Raw genomic sequence first — 19,559 nt, 5'->3', positions numbered from 1 at the left:
GGAAACAACATAGAGGTGTAGTTGATTAATCAAAACCAGAAGGGTACATTTCCATCTCCTCATCAGCTTTCTGGAGAAGGAGAAAAATATCAAGAGAATGTATGCGTTATTGCTGTATTTCTCATTCCTAGCATAAGATATCATGTTTTTGATTTTCAGTCTGGACTATTATTTAGACCCATGATGGTGAACCGATGCTGGAAGTGGCACACTGAGCCATCTCTCTGGGCATGTGAGCAATCAATGAGGACCCAGACTGTGGGGGCGATATGCTGATTCTGTAAACCGCTTAGAGAGGGCTGACAGCCCTATGAAGCAGTATATAAGTCTAACTGCTATTGCTATTGCTATCACCCATTGCTCTTGTGGGTTCTGGTGTGCCAGCCAGCTGGTCTTCATGTGAAAACTGGAAGAGCAGCTGCATGGTGTACATGCGTGCACTGGGTACCTTCTCTTCTGGTTTCTGGCACATGCATGTGCACCAGCCACCTGATCTTCTTGTTTCATGCGTGCATGGAGACCTGATCTTCTTGTTTCATGCGTGCATGGAGACCAACTGGAACATCATCTTCCTGGTGTGTGCATGTGCACCGGGCGGCTGCTCTTCCAGTTTCTGGCACGCGTGTTCGTGTGCGCATTTACTCCCGCTTTGGCACTCAGTGCCAAAAAGGTTTGCCAACACTGACTTAGACAATTGCTCACTTAATCGAGAGAGACAGTACTGTGTAGCAGTTAGTAGATTTCTGGATTCCAGAAGATTCCAGAGAAATCCAGGTTCAGGTTTCCTCTCAACTACGGAAGCTGCTCGGATGAGTCACTATCTTAGCATCACCTGGTTGACAGAAATAATGCTATGAGGTGAAAAAAAAAGGAGAAAAAATAGTATATACTTCATCTTAAGCTCCTGAATGAAAGGATATAACTAACAAAAAATGAATAAATAAAGGATAATTCATTACAATCAGGGGAACTCAGGGAAATACAATACACTGAGGACTTCATTAAGTGTTACGAAATATGATATTTTTGGTACAAAATGTCTATTATTGATCATTAGTAGTAAAATATTTGGACCCACATTTTAACATCCATCCACTGAAGCGGGCCTCCTGTCTATGAAAGACAAGTTAGAACAATTAGTGGAACAACCTGCCTCCAGAAGTTGTGAATGCTCCAACACTGGACGTTTTTTAAGAAGATGTTGGATAACCATTTGTCTGAAGTGGTGTAGGGTTTTATGCCTAAGCAGGGGGTTGGACTAGAAGACCACCAAGGTCCTTCCAACTCCATTATTCTATTCTAAGTGGCTAGAATAGAGGTGTAACTGATGAAATCTCAGTGTCAGCGGGAGGGATAAGTTTGATTTATTCATCCATCTCTCTGTAGATCCCACATTTCCTTGAAACACATCTTAATAATTTAAAACAGGTTGCTGAGAAGCATAAATGGTTGCAGAGAAAGGAGAACATTTACTAAAAGATTCTTCCTTCTTTTTGGTGGAAGTGGAGCCTGGATTGCAGCTGACAGTTATCCGAAAAATTACTAGTTTGGTTGACTATTTTACAACCATTCTGCACATTATAGTTTCTATGTGTTTTCTTTCTAGGGTAAGGAGGTAGGGAAAGGTACTTTCTCAGACTTCCTTAAATCTGGAATAGATTTTGCTTCCCTTTTGAAAAAAGATGATGATGATGATCAACCATCATCTCCAGGAACACCCAGCCACCAGTTGACCAGGATTCGTACATTTTCTCAGTCTTCCCTGGGGTCCATAGAGTCTTCGGTTCAGTCACAGAAAGATGGAACTGCTGGATCACCTGCTGTGAGTAAATGACACAAGTATAAAACAGTCTGAAAGTTGAACAGTGTTTTTATTTGTAGAATAAGAAACTGTTGCTTATTTATGCCAAAATGTGCAAGTTTAAGTATCATATCCCCTGGTCTTGTGAAACACTTTCCATTGGCGAACATTTTTGCTGTGGAATATGATACTTAAACTTGCATATTTTGGCATAATAACATAGAGTATTTATACTCTTAAGAGTATACATTTTAATTTCAGGTGCTTAATTACCGTATTTTCACGACTATAAGCCGCACTGAAAATCCTAAAATTTGATAAAAAACCGGCAGTGCGGCTTATAGCCTGGTGCGCTTTATATATGGAAAAAGATCGAAAATCTCTCCCTCCGATTTTACGCTCAAACTTGAAGCTCGCAAGCGAATGACCGCGAGCAGGCACGCACACGTCCCTTGGGTCTCTCCCTCCCGATTTTACTTACGCTCAAACTTGAAGCACGCACACGTCCCTTGGGTCTCTCCCTCCCGATTTTACTTACGCTCAAACTTGAAGCAAGTTTCCCCTGGAGTGGGGAGGAAATGTGGATTTTGCAGTATCCTACCCGTGGAGTGGGGAGGAAATGTGGATTTCATAGTATCTTTCCCCTGAAGTGGGGAGGAATTGGGGATTTCATAGTATCCTTCCCCTGGAGTGGGAAAGAATTGGGGATTTCATAGTATTCTTCCCCTGGAGTGGGGAGGAATTGGGGATTTCATAGTATCCTTCCCCTGGAGTGGAGAGGGAATGTGGATTTCATAGTATCCTTCCCCTGGAGTGGGGAGGAATTGGGGATTTCATAGTATCCTTCCCCTGGAGTGGGGAGGGAATGGGGATTTCATAGTATCCTTCCCCTGGAGTGGGGAGGGAATGGGGATTTCATAGTATCCTTCCCCTGGAGTGGGGAGGGAATGGGGATTTCATAGTATCCTTCCTCTGGAGTGGGGAGGAAATGTGGATTTTGCAGTATCCTACCCGTGGAGTGGGGAGGGAATGGGGATTTCATAGTATCCTTCCCCTGAAGTGGGGAGGAATTGGGGATTTCATAGTATCCTTCCCCTGGAGTGGGGAGGGAATGGGGATTTCATAGTATCCTTCCCCTGGAGTGGGGAGGGAATGGGGATTTCATAGTATCCTTCCCCTGGAGTGGGGAGGGAATGGGGATTTCATAGTATCCTTCCCCTGGAGTGGGAAGGAATTGGGGATTTCATAGTATCCTTCCCCTGGAGTGGGAAGGAATTGGGGATTTCATAGTATCCTTCCCCTGGAGTGGGGAAGGAATGGGGATTTCATAGTATCCTACCCCTGGAGTGGGGAGGGAATGGGGATTTCATAGTATCCTTCCCCTGGAGTGGGGAGGATTTGGGGATTTCATAGTATCCTTCCCCTGGAATGGGGAGGAATTGGGGATTTTGCAGTATCCTACCCCTGGAGTGGGGAGGGAATGGGGATTTCATAGTATCCTTCCCCTGGAGTGGGGAGGATTTGGGGATTTCATAGTATCCTTCCCCTGGGGTGGGGAGGGAATGGGGATTTCAAAGCATTTTAAACTATACCTTATAACCTTCCAAATGGAATAATAATAATATAAGAATGGCAAAGAAAAAGAATAATTATGCTTTATATTTTTACTGTCATTTATTATCTTACAGGCAGGCAGGCTAGGAAACGGAATGAACGAGTGGCCAGGCAGGCTAGGAAACGGAATGCAGGCAGGGGGAGAAACGAAATGAACGAGTGGCCAGGCAGGCTAGGAAACGGAATGCAGGCAGGGGGGAAAACGAAATGAACGAGTGGCCAGGCAGGCTAGGAAACGGAATGCAGGCAGGGGGGGAAACGAAATGAACAAGTGGCCAGGCAGGCTAGGAAACGGAATGCAGGCAGGGGGGGGAAATGTTGCAAAAAAAACGTGCGGCTTATAACCCGGTGCGCTTTATATATGGAAAAAGTTTGAAAAATTAACGTTAACTGATACTGCGGCTTATAATCCGGTGTGCCTTATGGTCGTGAAAATACGGTACATCACAGTAATGATTGAGAAGAATGAATGAAAAGTATGAACGATTTGTCCTCTCTTTTCATAATAAGCAGGACATCTTCTGAACTATATCAAATTTACTGTAACATTCACAGAATTTGCAATATGCAAATATGCATGAATAATATGCAATTTGTGCATATTTGCAATGTAATATGCAGATATGCATAAGTGATTTGTAATATGAATAAACATGTGGTATTTTATTTTACCTTATCAAAATAATAATCAAGAAAATAATGTAAAAGAATCATCTTAAATTGTGTAATTGGTAGCCTACATCAAATGTTGATCTTTTAAATTAACCTAGATGCATTATTTCCTCAATTGGGGAACGTAGAAATTAATCTTAACAAAATCCTTTTCCTTAATTTTCACTTCCATTGTACTGTAGATGGGACCACTCTTAACAGCACTGCCAGAAGAAAGTCGATCAGAAGGAAAAATTGGCCTTACCATTTATAAGAAGTATTTTTCTGCTGGTGCAAATTATTTTGTAACTTTTATACTTTTAGTTCTCAATATTTTGGCACAGGTAAGTTTTTTGGGGGGGATCAAAAAGGAAAATATTACTGATAATTGTTTTTAATAGTTTAGCATATACACTTTCCTATTCTGTTTGTATGAAGCGAAGTAGCAAGATTTAATGCATATAAGAGATATTCTCCTCTTTGAAATAAAGTGGTCAGATTGTAAATCAGCTTGAGATTCATTTACTGCAAGGATGAAGCAGTGATCGATCTGTTCCTTTTCGCACGTAATTTCAAAAGAAAACACTCCATACAATTTGATTATAAAAAGAAAACAGTTTATTGAAATTAGTATTTCAAACATTGCAGTAGGATTTTCTGTTTATAGGGAAATACCTTTTAAAATATATATAATTAGCATAAATTAACATTTAAATATTATGAATTGTTTACTTCTGGACTATAGTAGGATGTTAGGGATATGAACTTGGCTTTCCATTCCAATCCAGGTCTTGGTATCTTTGTGAGATATTGAGAGGCTAAAGCTTCCACAACTTCAGTCTCTTCCACAGACCTGGAAATAATACAGTGAAATTAAAAATAATAATGAGTAAACTTAGTCATACGTAACTAAATTCAAGGAATTGTATTACCATTTTTGCACTACAAGCTGTTACCCCTGATGACGTGGACAAGGCCATGAGAGCTGTAAGTGCCTCCACATGTGTACTGGACCCGTGCCCCTCCTGGCTGGTTGTTAACAGCAGGGAGGTGACACGGGGCTGGATCCAGGCGGTTGTTGCCGCCTCCCTTCGGGGGGGGGGTCTTTCCCCCCGCATTAAAGGCGGCAGTGGTGAGACCCCTCCTGAAGAAACCATCTTTGGATCCAGCCGTCCTAAACAACTATCGTCCAGTCTCCAACCTCCCCTTTGTGGGGAAGGTTGTTGAGAAGGTGGTGGCCTTTCAGTTCCAGCGGTCCTTGGAGGAAACCAGTTATCTAGATCCCTTCCAGTCGGGTTTCAGGCCTGGCTACAGCACGGAAACCGCTTTGGTCGCATTGATCGATGATCTTTGGAGAGCTAGGGATGGAGGCCATGCCTCCATCCTAGTACTCCTTGACCTCTCTGTGGCTTTCGATACCATCGACCATGGTATCCTTCTGCGACGACTGCGGGAGGTGGGGGTGGGAGGCACTGTCTTATGGTGGTTCTCCTCTTACCTCTCGGACAGGTCGCAGTCGGTGTTGGTCGGAGGGCAGAGATCGACCCCTAGGCCCCTAACGTATGGGGTGCCGCAGGGTTCGGTCCTATCCCCCCTCCTCTTTAATATCTACATGAAACCGCTGGGTGAGATCATTCGACGGCACGGGATAAAATACCACCAGTATGCGGACGATACACAGTTGTATCTGTCCGCCCCGTGCCAACTCAATGAAGCGATGGACGTGATGTGCCAGGGCCTCGAGGCTGTTAGGGACTGGATGGGGGTTAACAAGCTTGTACTCAATCCAGATAAGACCGAGTGGCTGCTGTGCTTCCCTCCTACTAATTGGCCAAGTGTTCCACCTCTCAGGCTGGGGGGTCAAACAGTACGCCCCTCAGATAGGGTCCGCAACTTGGGAGTCCTCCTGGACCCACAGCTGACTTTTGAACATCATTTGTCAGCTGTGACCAGGGGGGCATTTGCCCAGGTTCGCCTGGTGCACCAGTTGCGCCCCTACCTGAACCGGGAGGCTCTCACAACAGTCACTCGTGCCCTTGTGACCTCTAGACTGGAGTACTGCAACGTGCTCTACATGGGGCTGCCCTTGAAGAGTATTCGGCGACTTCAGCTTGTCCAGAATGCAGCCGCGTGAGTGATCGTGGGTGCGCCTCGGTTCACCCACGTAACACCTATCCTCCGCAAGCTGCACTGGCTGCCTGTTGATCTCCGGGTACGCTTCAAGGTGCTAGTTGTCACCTACAAAGCCCTTCATGGTATTGGATCTGGGTACTTGAGAGACCACCTACTGCCAATTACCTCCACTAGACCAATTAGTTCCCACAGACTAGGCCTCCTCCGAATTCCATCTGCCGGCCAATGTCGACTGGCGACTACCCGGAGGAGGGCCTTCTCTGTGGCTGCTCCGACCCTCTGGAACGAACTCCCCGTGGAGATTCGTACCCTCACCACCCTCCAGGCCTTCCGCATAGCCCTTAAAACCTGGCTGTTCCGACAGGCCTGGGGCTAAAGACTTGCTGCCCCACTTCGAATGGTATGATTGTTGTGTTTTTTTAACTATGTATGGTTTTTATGTTTTTGTAACTTTGTTTGTTTTTCCCCTCCCTTGAGTTGTGAGCCGCCCTGAGTCCCTTTCAGGGAAAAGGGCGGCATACAAATAAATTAAAATGAAAAATGAAATGAAATGACTACAATAGTGAAAAACACCAATATTTCCTTAGCAGCATTACCTTTTCAGGGTGCCAACCTGGAAATTTAAGGCTCAATTCAACTTTATTCTGAGTCCCACCATGGCTATTTCTAATTCCCTTCTATAATATGTGCAATACCGTTGAGAACCTCTGCTTTAGAATTTATTCCATTTTAGTTTTTAGATAGTGCTGATAACTGCTTGATGCCAAACTGAAAATATTTTTTTACTAGGCATTCTTGAGATTTCTTTATTTGGATGTCTCAACTCCTACAATATGTAACTGATGTGTCCATTCTACCATGTAGTCATAAAACCTAATAAAACCTAAACCTAATAGTTGATGGTAACTTTCAGTTATTGTGGTGGACGATTGCAGATAAGATGCTTAGCTTGGCTTACTGTTACTTAGCTTATATTTTTGTTTGTACTACTCCTACCACTAGCTGAAAGAGGAAGCTTCAAAAAGCTTAATACCATTTTGAGAAAGGAATAGTCCCAACCACAGTGAGTGAGGCAATGTGGCTAAGAAAATGCTGTGCCTGGATTCTGAGAATTGTGAGGATTATCAACTAATCTTCTATTCTTGAATAAGATACATGGCAAGGAGCAATCTCTTTAAGGCGTTACATTATCGTATGAGATAAAAATAGAAGCAGATAATCATTTTCTTTTCAGGGCTGCTATGGGTTTCTTGGCTGTTGACCTATATTGAAAGAAAGATAGTGGGATCCTGCTAATTCTTAATTCGTAAAAGATGGCTGGTCTGCTTGGAAAAAAAAAAGACTGTTCAGAACATTGAGTGGAGCCGAAGTGAAAATAAAATAAAGTTGACAGTGTAGGACAGCGGTGTCAAACTGGATTTCTTCAAGGGCCAGATTAGCATTGTAGTATTCCGCAGGCTGGCTGGAGGGGGGAGATGGGATGGACACCTCCTGAAGCATCCTGTGGGCCAAAACGGGGCGCAGGGGGCTGTGGCTCCCTGCAGCCCGTTTTCGGCATCCACGGTGTCCTGCAGTACTCTGCCAGCCAAAAACAGGCCGTGCAGAGGCCTTCCGAGGGTTAGGGTTAGGGTACTGCAGGACGCCATGGAGGCTGACAACAAGCTGCAGGGGGCCCACAAAGCCCGTTTTGGCTTATAGAGGTATCACAGGCAAGTCCTTTGATATTTCCGGCCTGGCCCCACGGGACTGATTTAAACACCCCCCGGATTGTATCTGACCATGGGCCTTGAGTTTGACACCCTTGGTCTAGGATGTCTGAGAAACTAGAATGCTTTTTGATGCATTTCTAGTATATGCAGTTAAAATATATCAATTTTTTAAGGCAATCCAGGTCAAATTCTATGTTTTAATTACTATATTTTTCAGAGTATAAGACGCACCAAGATTTTGAAGAGGCAAATTAAAAAATAAAGTTTTTGCACTCTGAAGACCTCCCAAAAACGACCCATTATTTGTGAAAACGGCTCCATTTTTTGTCAATAAAAGGCATGCATAGCCTTTAGGAGGCTTATAGAGTGCTCCTGGGGGCTGAGGGTCAGGCAAAAATGAACCAAAAATGGTCCCTTTTTTGCTCATTTTTGCCCTCCCCAGTCCCCAGGAGCACCCTGGAAGCCTCCTAAAAGCTATGCATGGCCATTTTTGCAAAGGGGGCAGGGTTTCAGGAGGCCAAAAATGCTGTATTCAGTGTATAAAATGCACCCAGATTTTCATCCTCTATTTTGAAGGGAAAAGGTGCGTCTTATACTCTGAAAAATACGGTAATCCCTAATGAATGGAAGTTGATACAACATTGCACAAACTTAAATACATTTTTCCCACAAATCTGAATGCACAGTTACTCTGAATGTGCAACTGTGCACATATTGAGAGTAAGAACAGTGAATGTGTCAAGAGCAGAAGTTTGGAAGCCCTTCAGAAGGTTGTGCTGTTTTACTGCATGTTTGAGACTTCTCTGTATATGTTTAGTAATATTCAGGTGGTGAGCACTGTGAAAGCCATTCCCAAATCTTTACTTTTATTCAAGATTGATTTGGAGGTATCAATCCATCAAATCTTTATTTGGGTCTTAGATTAGCACAAGGTATTTTAATAATAACATTGAATCTTATGAAAGACAAAAATAGCACAAAGCTAGTATTGATATCACAATACTGAACCATAATAGTGAAACATTAAAATCTCTCTACAAAATTCTTAATACTAACTCTAATAACCTAAAACAGAGGGTGGAGGCCACAAAAATATGTATGTCTATGGACATACTCTGTCATCCAGGTCATGGTTGTTCCAAAGGTGCTTTTTCAAAAGGCAACTGGAATTCTTTTGTTTTTGCTTGAAGATGTTACGCTTCTCATCCAAGAAACTACTTCGGTTCTCTTCAGAATCGAAGAAGCTTCTTGGATGACAAGTGAAACTTCTTCAAGCAAAAACAAAGAAAATCCAGTTGCCTTTTTAAAAAAGCACCTTTGGGTATTGTGGTTAACTTCACACCATGAACAGTTGCTTCTGTTCACTTATTAACAAAAACACAATTTTACTAGAACAGGGATCCCCAAACTTTTCTATACCCCACACCCTTAGAACACTTCTGATATATTCTTGCACCCCTTTAAAAATAAATAATTATATGCATATAATTATAATATACACTATAATTTTGAAACTTCCAAACCCAAGTTTTTGCATCCCCTGGAATATTGTCTCGTACCCTTAGGAGGTGCGAGTACCCCTGTTTGGGAACCCCTGGACTAGGCGAATCTAAAATTTTTGTGCATAAATATGTGCATGTACCATATTTTTTGACTATAAGATGCACCGGAGTATAAGACGCACCATGATTTTGAAGAGGTAAATTTTAAAAAAAGTTTTTGCACTCTGCAAGCCTCCCAAAGCCTCTGCACGCCTCATTTTTTTCAAAAATAAAGGGCATGCAAAGCTTTGGGAGGCTCTTAGAGTGCTCCTGGCAGCTTGTGGGGGGGGGGGGGCAAAAACAAGCAAAATATGGCCTGTTTTTCACTCGTTTTTGCTCTCCCCAGCCCCCAGGAGCACTTTGCAACCCTCCCAAACTCTCTGCACATCCATTGTTGCAAAGGGGCAGAGTTTTGGTAGGCCAAAAATGCTGTATTCAGTGTATAAGACACACCCAGATTTTCACCCTCTTTTTTGGGGGGGGGAAGATGCATCTTATACTCCGAAAAATACAATATGTATTTATTTTTGTATACTATGTACATCTAAAAAGAAAAGGCTCAAGTATAGTTTATAATACTTGAAACATGCTTTGAATTTAAACCACAAGGCATCAAATAATCCAAAATACATTCTAAAAGAATTGTTTTAACTGTTTTAGGTTACTTATGTGCTTCAGGATTGGTGGCTTTCTTATTGGTGAGTGATTGTTTCTATATAAATCATCTAAATGTTCACTTTTAAAAATGCGGCAAATGAATAAATCAGGAATTTTGATCCATGTTCTTTTAGAAAACAGGACAAAAATACTTTTATTCTTTGGAAATCCATACAGCAATTCTTCGTATTAATTTATAGTATTTTTGGGTAAGCATAGTTTGAATTTATAAAAAAATGCATTGACCCTTTCTCTTTACTCCACCCCAAAACCATTATTTCATTTTTATTTTGTGCATTGTTTTTACCATCTTCCATTAAAAATATTCCTAAATTCTCTCTCCCTCAAAAATATAAAAATGTGCAGCTCATTAGTAGAAAATAAAATAAAGCATTGTACAAAATAGCAATTAGCCAGAAAGCCACTTCTTGGATGAATTATGTGAGATCATCCAGATAAACTATGATTTTTTCACAGTATTTAATGACCACATGAGACTTCTAGCAAATCAATCAGTATTAAACTGTATCAACAAGTTTGTCTGATAATAAAAAGCCACTTGGTCCACTTACTGTTAAACAAAGCAGAGACTACTATTTTACTAGCTATGATTTTTCTAGTGTATAATTTACACTTTTGAAAGCCCTTCTTCTGTTTCAATAGATATATCAATATTAATCTTAATAAAATGACAGAGGGTTTAATGGAAGACAATTTTTAACCCAAGATTTAAAAATATCATATACAATCGACAATTTTTTGAAATAGTGTATGAATAAAGTACACATTCAAAGTTAAAAAAATACAATTGAAACAACAAAACAAAGTAAGAGAAATTCAGTAAATGAAATTGTTTGTGACAAATGCAACACTGTACCAGTATAAAATCTTCAAAGATCTTCAAAGTATCCTTTTAACATGCATCTTTTAATGAAATGGATTACATTTACCTTAATTTCTTTTTGACTATATGCCATTGATTCAATTAAATGAATTTACAGTGAATAAATTATGCAGTTTATAAAAGAAACCTCACATTCACAAATTTTGTTCATGGAGGCTGTGTGTTCTAATATATCACGGGGTATCCCAGCTTTGAAACAATCCAAGTAGAGAAGAGCCTCGACATTTATTTAAAAAACTTTTAGATCCCAGATTGGGATAGAATTAAATTTTTTAGCACTTTAAACTCTACGCTATATTCTATGTGAAAATGGTGTTGTTAACTGTATTATATTTCTATGCTCTATGCTACCATACATTTGTTGAAAGGTAATGCAAATGTTCTATTAAATTACAACATCATTTGGAACAAACCCTGATTTTTACTATTTATTTCCGGGGCAAAATTAAATGTTATGAAACACATAACATTGCCAAAGCAGGCGGTACCTTTGCATTGATTTTCCTCTTCCTTATTTAACATATAATAGCAGAAGTCCACATATGTTTTTTTTATTTCAGAAATTACAGACTACACTTGAAGGACTATGCATTTCAATGTGAGCTGTTTGGGAACATTTGCTAAACTTTTCTGAAATTTAGAGAGAGACCAGAGATTTATTCCAAGCAATATATTCTCATGTGCTTGCAAACTTGTTTGAAATACCTTCTTTCCATGTGTCCACAGGGCAAACCAGCAAGTAATGCTAAATGTCACTAGAATGGAATATGGTGGGCAAAATATCACAGAAAATCTGGATCTTCCCTGGTATTTAGGAATATATGCAGGTAAAAACATTTAAAATATCACTATAATTTGCAAAAGTCTATACCTTGATCCTAAAATATGAGGGTTTTTAAAAAATAACTTTAAAATGTTACTAGATAACCTATCTCCTATTGGATCATTGTTCTAGCAATATTTCCTTATCATGTAAGTTGTGCTGGTATACCCCACATATTCTTCCCAACCCCTAGTGTACAACTCCACAATCTCCATGCATCTTCCTTGAACTATGTGGCATCTCTCATGCACCCTGTCCACACTGCTTGAACTGCACCCCGCCTCTTGCATCCTCCATCTTGGGTGGTGCTGACAGGAATTGTATGCAGGAGTGTGGTGCAGATCAGGAAGGGTGTCAGCCAGGCCCAGGTGTGCAAGTGCAGGTTGCAGAAATTGGGAAGGTACATGAGTATGTGCAAGAAGTGCCTTGAATGTTGGACTGTGGTGATGTGGTGCTGGTCAGGAAGGGTGTGTGGAGTGTCAAAGAGAGGCTGGAGAACTTCAGGGTAGGAGAGATTTGCAACCTTTCCTACCAACTTCCCCATTGCTGATGCTCCCTGCCAGCTTCTCATAAGCAAAGACTTTGTGAGACGTTGGCAGAGAGCATTGGCAATCAACAATCCAGTTTACATTTCCTGCCGGCTTCCCCATTGACTTGTGGGAAGTTATTAGGGAACATAGATGATGATCACTTGGCTCTGACTGTAACAATGTACCTGTGTTGAAGCAGTGGCAACACAGCAACACTGAGATAGCCACACCTTTCCCATTTTTCACTCCCAGGGGTGAAATGGCTCCTGGAATTCTGTAAGTTACATCATTTGGCGTCCCTTGGTTCAAAAATGGCTGTCCTAGGATGTACCATTTGAAGATTACAAACAAATACACGTAAGGGGGTTAGTAGTATATATATAATTATAGATTAAGAAGATGCTGTTTTCTTCTTTGATTATTAATTAGATTAGATTAGATCAATACAGAGCCGAGGTGGCGCAGTGGTTAGAGTGCAGTACTGCAGGCCACTTCAGCTGACTGCTATCTGCAGTTCGGTGGTTCAAATCTCACCGGCTCAAGGTTGACTCAGCCTTCCATCCTTCCGAGGTGGGTGAAATGAGGACCCAGACTGTGGGGGCAATATGCTGACTCTGTAAACCATTTAGAGAGGGCTGAAAGCCCCATGAAGTGGTATATAAGTCTAACTGCTATTGCTATTGCTATTGCTAATGCTACCTCTTTAAAAATAGTCATCAGATGGGTAGAGACTTAATTTATAGTCTGAATTTTGAAAGCAATTGATTTATTGATTGAATTTATATAGCCGTCAATATGTTACTCTGGGTAGTTTACATGGTTAAAACCAGTGGTGGGTTTCAAAAATTGTTTGAACCTACTCTGTGGGTGTGGCCTCCTTTATGGGAGTGGCTTGCCGCCCATGTGACCGGGTGGGAGTGGCTTGCCACCCATGTGACCGGATAGGAAGATGCTGACGACACTTGTCAGAACCACCTTAAATTACCTCACACACAGCACTGGCATGCATAAGAATATGATGTAAACTTGTTTTTTAAAAGGCATCTTTGGTTTGTGTTAAAATAACTTCAACACACGCAATGTTCTGATTGCACCACAAACGCAGTAGTCATCCTTACCTTTCACAGAGGCACTGAGTTTTATAAATATGAGCATGATAGTGTAGAATAATCATATCCAAGGACCAGTGGTGGGTTTCAAAAATTTTTGGAACCTCTTCTGTAGGTGTGGCCTGCTTTCCGGGTCCACTGGTGGAACCTCTTCTAACCAGTTCGGTAGATTTGACGAACCGGTTCTACCGAATAGGTGCGAACTGGTAGGAACCCACCTCTGATTAAAACACAAACAATATCAGGAAACCAAAAGTAATAATAATCATGCAAACATTAGCACTAATGATGTTACCTAGTTTGGGTAATGAAATGTCTTCAAGAAAACAACGAAGCTCAGAGAGCACTAAGGACTCCTCAAACAATAGACAATTAAAACAATTAAAAACTGTACCATATAATCACTGGGAGAGCATAGTCACTTCAGGAATAACAGAACTGGAAGATGAATAAAAATTTAATATTTGAAAAATCATAAGCTTTACCTCTCCAAATGGATTATCCCAGCCACATTTTTATTATTATGAACAGATTCACAGGAAATTTGAAATTGGTCTTCATTTGGCTATGCTTGAATCATTTTTTGCTTTTAGAAGCTCCTACCCTTAAAAGCTGGATATATTTTCTTTCCATATTGTAACAAATTAAGAAACCACAAGCTATAAAACTGAGAATGATCACTTCAACCGTACTAAGAAATTGGTTACTCATATTCAAATATTCTTGTCCTCTTCCTGCTACTAATTCTTAACTGCTCTAAACATGCTACACTAAATCCACTTAATGACCAGCAGGATCTGTGTGTCTGTCACCAGCCTGTTGTTAATGCATAAAATAACATTCAGCCATTTTAAATGCATATTAGAATTTCCAGAACTCAGACTTTAAAAAATGTTTGCCTTCAAGCACTTTTTAAATTTAAATAAGGTTTATAAAATCAAATCAGGGTTTAAGGAGTTATTGTTAGAATATGTGTTATCTTATTGTTCTCCGTGCTTTGCTGTTTATATGTTGATTAATCAGTGTCTATAATAAAGAATATCTGTTTATAGCAATGGCAGCAATAGCACTTAGAGTTACAGTAGCTTTACAGGCCTCTCTAAGCGGTTTACAGAGTCAGCATATTTCCCCCAACAATTTGGGTCACCTCGGAAGGATGGAAGACTGAGTCAACTTGAGCCTGGTGAGATTTGAACTGTCAAATTGCAGGCAGCCAGCAGAAGTAGCCTACAGTACTGCACTCTAACCACTGCGCCACCGTGGCTCGTCTATCCTTTCATTGGACTCTTAAGGAACCACTGTGTATGCCAGGGATAAGCATTCTGCAGAATATAGATGGCCCCATAGTCATTTTGTAATGCCAGAGCAACCCTGTTGAAATCTGGGGCAAATCGTCCATTTTTAGCTGTACATTGTTTTCCCTAAAACAAGACATTTATTGCAAGAAATTGTATTTTAATAGACTCATTTAACTCCTTTACAACTCCCATCTCCAAAGCATGCCCCACAGCAGACTGAGAAAACAGATCTATCTGCTCAGAGTCTCACTGGGCTTGATATCTCTGCCATACGCAAAAAAGTGAAAAATAAAATGAAAGGACATCCCCACAGAAAGGTTGTTCATCCTATTCTACTACAGTACTGTGGTCAGTTCTCATAGAATTCTAATATTAGTAATTATTACAATATCTAATCCCCACAAAGCCCAATACCAGCCAAAGAACTGGCAGCTATGAATTCATATTGTTGTGTATATAATGATAATTTATTAAATTTACAGTATATGCTGACCAATCCCCAGCGCCTCTGGGCAGCTTACAATTGTTAAAATATTTAAATTGTTAAAACATTAAAAAAAAACTTTTTAAAAAATATTTAAAAACAAAGAACAACAAAGAACAACATACAAGCCTAAAATGTTTGGCTGGATCCTTTGTTAATCATGTGTCAGTCAAATGTAGGTCCATGAATACACCTCTATCATTTTATATATAAAAGTAAAGGTTCACCTCGAACAGATGTGCTAGTTGTTCCTGACTCTAGGGGGTGGTGCTCATCTCCTTTTCAAAGCCAAACACAGCCAGCGCTGTCCGAAGATGTCTCCGTTGCATGTGGCTGCCATGACTAAATCCCGAAGGCGCATAGAACTCTGTTTCCTTCCCACCAAGGTGGTCCCAATTTTTTAATTAGCATTTTTACATGCTTTCAAACTGCTAGGTTGGCAGAAGCTGGGACAAGTAATGGAAGCTCACTCCGTTACGTGGCGCTAGGGATCTGAACTGCTGAACTGTCGACCTTCTGATCGACACACTCAACATCTTAGCCACTGAGCCACCATGTCCCTGAACTTTCTTTAGGGAAAAGTGTAAGGAAGAGCCTCCCAGACTCACCTCCAGACAAGATGAGCACCACATACATCAAACAAACAAACAAACAAACAAACAATAAATAAATAAATAATGATTTACTTTAATGATGAACTTAAGTCAGATCATGGGCTTATACAAAAAGCTATTTGCGCTTCTTGTTTTGTCAACATGCACCTCAGTTACCTAGCTAGAGGCAAATAACTTGTAGGAAATGTATGCAGAATTATTAATTTTCTTGTCGCAGAAGGTTTGTTAAATTAACAGTATTTGATGTTAAATAAATTACTGTCGAACTACTATCCTTGTGATGCATGGTTTTTTTTTAAAAAAAAATGTTTGTCAATAATTCTTGAAATTACCTTAGGTAATTCTGCCCTTCATTTAAATACAGGTTTAACTGTCGCTACGATACTTTTCAGTATACTGAGGAGCCTACTTATGTTTCACATTTTGGTTAACGCAGCTCGGACTTTACATAATAAAATGTTTCAGTCGGTTTTGAGAACTCCAGTGCTGTTTTTTGACAGAAACCCTATTGGTAAGTTGCTATCATTTTACAATAGTGGAATACTGCTGATTATTCTAGGGATGGACAAGAAGAAGCAGATGATATGTGATTCAAGAATGTCATCACACCATTTGAACAATGACATTATTGCATGTATGTTATCCTTTTGACATCATTGTTGGTAGGCTGTAGATGTCACTTTTGATGTATAGCAATACTCTCTTTCCCTGAAAATAAGACCTACCCGGATAATAAGCCCAATCGGGCTTTTGAGCACGTGCTAAAATAAGCCCTCCCCTGAAAATAAGCCCTCCCCAAAATATTGCAACACAGCAGCAGCCATGAGGTGACCGTGCTCGCTGCCTCCTGCACCTCAAAAATACTAAGACCTCCCTGAAAATAATGCCAGGTGCTTATTTCGGGGGGGGGGAATATAAGACCCTGTCTTATTTTTGGGGAAACACAGTAGCACTTAGAGTTATATACCACTTCACAGGGTGTTACAGCACTCTGTGAGCGGTTTATGAGTCAGCATATTTCCCCCAGCGATCTGGGTCCTCATTTTGTATTGGTTTTGATTTAACTGACTAGTAATGTAAAACAAAATGGCAGAAAAAAATTATGTAATTAAGTTCTATACTGGATTCATCTTTGTGCTGTAGTGATTCTATGGAAATTTTCTAAAACCACACAAAGTTAGTAACAGGAGCTTTTAAACTGCTAGCCAGAAAACATCGTAATATAACAAGAGTCCTATGATTTTAGGCTATGAATAATTTTATAAAACTCAATCATGTCTTTCTTTAACCATCTTTGTTCCAAAGTAACAAAGAGCCATACCTTGTTCCTCAAAGTGAGGTGGTTGTATTCCACTGAGCATTTTTGTTGACTTATTCTTTTACTTTTTCTATATATGTGTTTGTGAGTGTATTGACTGCCTGGACAAATTCCCTGTAGTTTTCTGGGCAAGATTTCAGAAGCGGTTTGCCATTGCCTCCTCCTTTGAACTGAGAGAGACGGACTTTTCCAGGGTTACCCAGCTGAGTTTGTTCATAAAGCAGGCCTAGAAATCACATTGTCCAAATTGCCAGAGAGGGAGCACACTTAGGATTTAAGTGTTTTTTTTTCTTAAACCGTGACATCAGTTTGAATAATAGTAACCAAATTCCATTTTTCTCACTTATTTGTCTGGAAATATTAGCACCTAACATTTTTAGAGAAAATGACCTCAAGGTAGTTGCACTAGAAAATCAAAACTTAATTACAGCTAGCAGTGTGGTAGCATAAGTATAAAAAGGACAGTGTATTTCAGCTCTTGTATGCACTAAATCTAGATATGTACAGTATCCAGGGGTGGGCTGGTGGGGGTTCGCACGACAATCCTCTAGCTAGGAGTGTGCCCTGTTCAGCAAACCCCCAAATTCCACTCCTGGCTAGCCATGTCCACCCCGCTCTGTTCCTCCCCTCCCACCCTGCCCTGCCCATCCCAGGAGTCTCCTTGTGGTCCCTTAATCATGCCAAGAAAGTGCAGGCCCCACATGAAGGCTCTGGGAGGGAGGAAAACAGGCCTACTGGAGGTTCTGGAAGTCTGGAAATGGGCCTGTTTCCAGCCTCCGGAGCCCGGGGGAAGCAGTTTTCGCCCTCCTGGAGGCTCGAGGAAAACCTCCAGAGCCTGGAGAGGGCAAAAAATGCCCCCCCTCCCCGTGGTGCAGGAACCCAACTAGGCCATGCCTACCATGGACATACCTACCCAACAATGGGACAGCGAACCCATTGCTACAGTTTTTGAAGCCCACCCCTGAACAGTATGTCTTAATTCACATATGTTTCCTTTAAATTATAATTCAATTTTAAGTCTGGTTAAAGACTGGTTTCAAAGCAGCAAATGAAGCCATGGCATGAAGGAGGCTTACAAATCTTAGACTGCCTGAACCCAGAGTGTACATAGCAAGGATAACTCATCTGACTACCATTGAGGGGAAGATGACTAATAGCAGACAGCTCTTAATAAGTTGAGATCTTTCCTCACCTTCTTTGTAGATAAGGTAACTTCCACTTCCTTAAAAGCCTCTTTCTCTATCAAGAGTTGTCTCCTTCCTCCATTGAGTTCTGTGACTCACAAAAAGAACTTGGAAGAGAAGAAAAATATTAAAGGCTTACTAATGACCATAAAACCAAGCCAAAAAGTATTTCTGACATTCACCAAGACTGTTGGTTAATGTTTCATTCATTGCACAGTGAAAGTAGTTTTTCTGGTCTTTTTGCTTTTACAAAGGTATCATGCTAATATCTCCCTGTGTTTTCTATAGGCCAAACCTGAACGGGCATGCTTAAGCATGTTTCTGACGTGTGCTGAGTTTCCAATTACAGTGTTCTATTTAAACTCTTAGAGCATCCATCATACTCAGTATCTTAGTGGTACACAGCATAAAGCAAATATAAACAAATGTAAAAATGAGAAAATGTGACCAGGAGTGGGTACAGGTAGGGTGAGAGATCAGAAGGATCCTGGTAGCTCATTATTTTTTGTCTAATGTATTTTTTAAAAGGTATAAGTTGTTGTGAGCGTCAGAAGAGAAAAAAAATGCTACTTAGGGAGCTGCTGATTTTTTTTTGTCACCGTAAACTAACATGGCTCTCCACCATGAAAGAGAGAGATTGAGAGATGGGTGAATAAATAACATGTTTTTAATTGGTCACAGTAATAGTACCAACAGAAGCATTAAGTAGATATTTTTGATGCACACCTTGTAACTAAGGTACCGCTGCCATTTGTCTGTAGAAATTCTCAGTCATCCAAGTCATGGTTGTCCCAAAAGTGTTTTTTCGGGAGGCAACTGGACTTCCTTGTTTTTTCTTTTGAAGATTCTCATCCAAGAAGCTTTTTCAACTCTGACTGGATGGTGGGGAATGGAAAGATTTATATTCCTTGCAGACAGCTGGTCATTTGCATGCTTTTAGAGGACAGTTGAAGCACTTGGAGATTTATCAATATCCTCAGGGTCACCTGAGTAGTGCTCCTGGTTCCTATAGTCTGCATTTTTTTTTCTTTTCCTCTGGAAATCCAAATGCTTCAAGGACCCTCTAAAAGGATGCAAATTACCAGCTGTCTGCAAGGAATATAAATCCTTCCATTCCCCACTATCCTGTCAGAGCTGAAGAAGCTTCTTGGATGAGAAGTGAAAGATCTTCGAAAGAAAAAACAAGTAA

The 19,559-nt window shown here is 40.6% G+C and overlaps 1 protein-coding gene across 1 annotated transcript in view; it reads left to right on the top strand.

Annotated features, from left to right (window-relative positions):
• ABCC4 (ATP binding cassette subfamily C member 4 (PEL blood group)) overlaps positions 1-19,559 on the top strand; it is a 199,853-nt gene that overhangs the window by 73,231 nt on the left and 107,063 nt on the right. Inside the window, exons 15-19 of the mRNA XM_087726242.1 lie at positions 1,607-1,822; positions 4,270-4,410; positions 10,110-10,147; positions 11,737-11,837; positions 16,233-16,379. Coding sequence (XP_087582368.1) covers positions 1,607-1,822; positions 4,270-4,410; positions 10,110-10,147; positions 11,737-11,837; positions 16,233-16,379 — 643 coding nt within the window. The remainder of the gene's footprint in view (positions 1-1,606; positions 1,823-4,269; positions 4,411-10,109; positions 10,148-11,736; positions 11,838-16,232; positions 16,380-19,559) is intronic.

This window comes from Thamnophis sirtalis, unplaced genomic scaffold (assembly GCF_051295495.1).
Source record: "Thamnophis sirtalis isolate CommonGarterSnake01/CBP01778 unplaced genomic scaffold, rThaSir2_p1.2 scaffold_12, whole genome shotgun sequence".
NCBI classification, from domain to species: Eukaryota; Metazoa; Chordata; class Lepidosauria; order Squamata; family Natricidae; genus Thamnophis; species Thamnophis sirtalis.
This window is presented reverse-complemented; position numbering and strand designations above follow the sequence as displayed.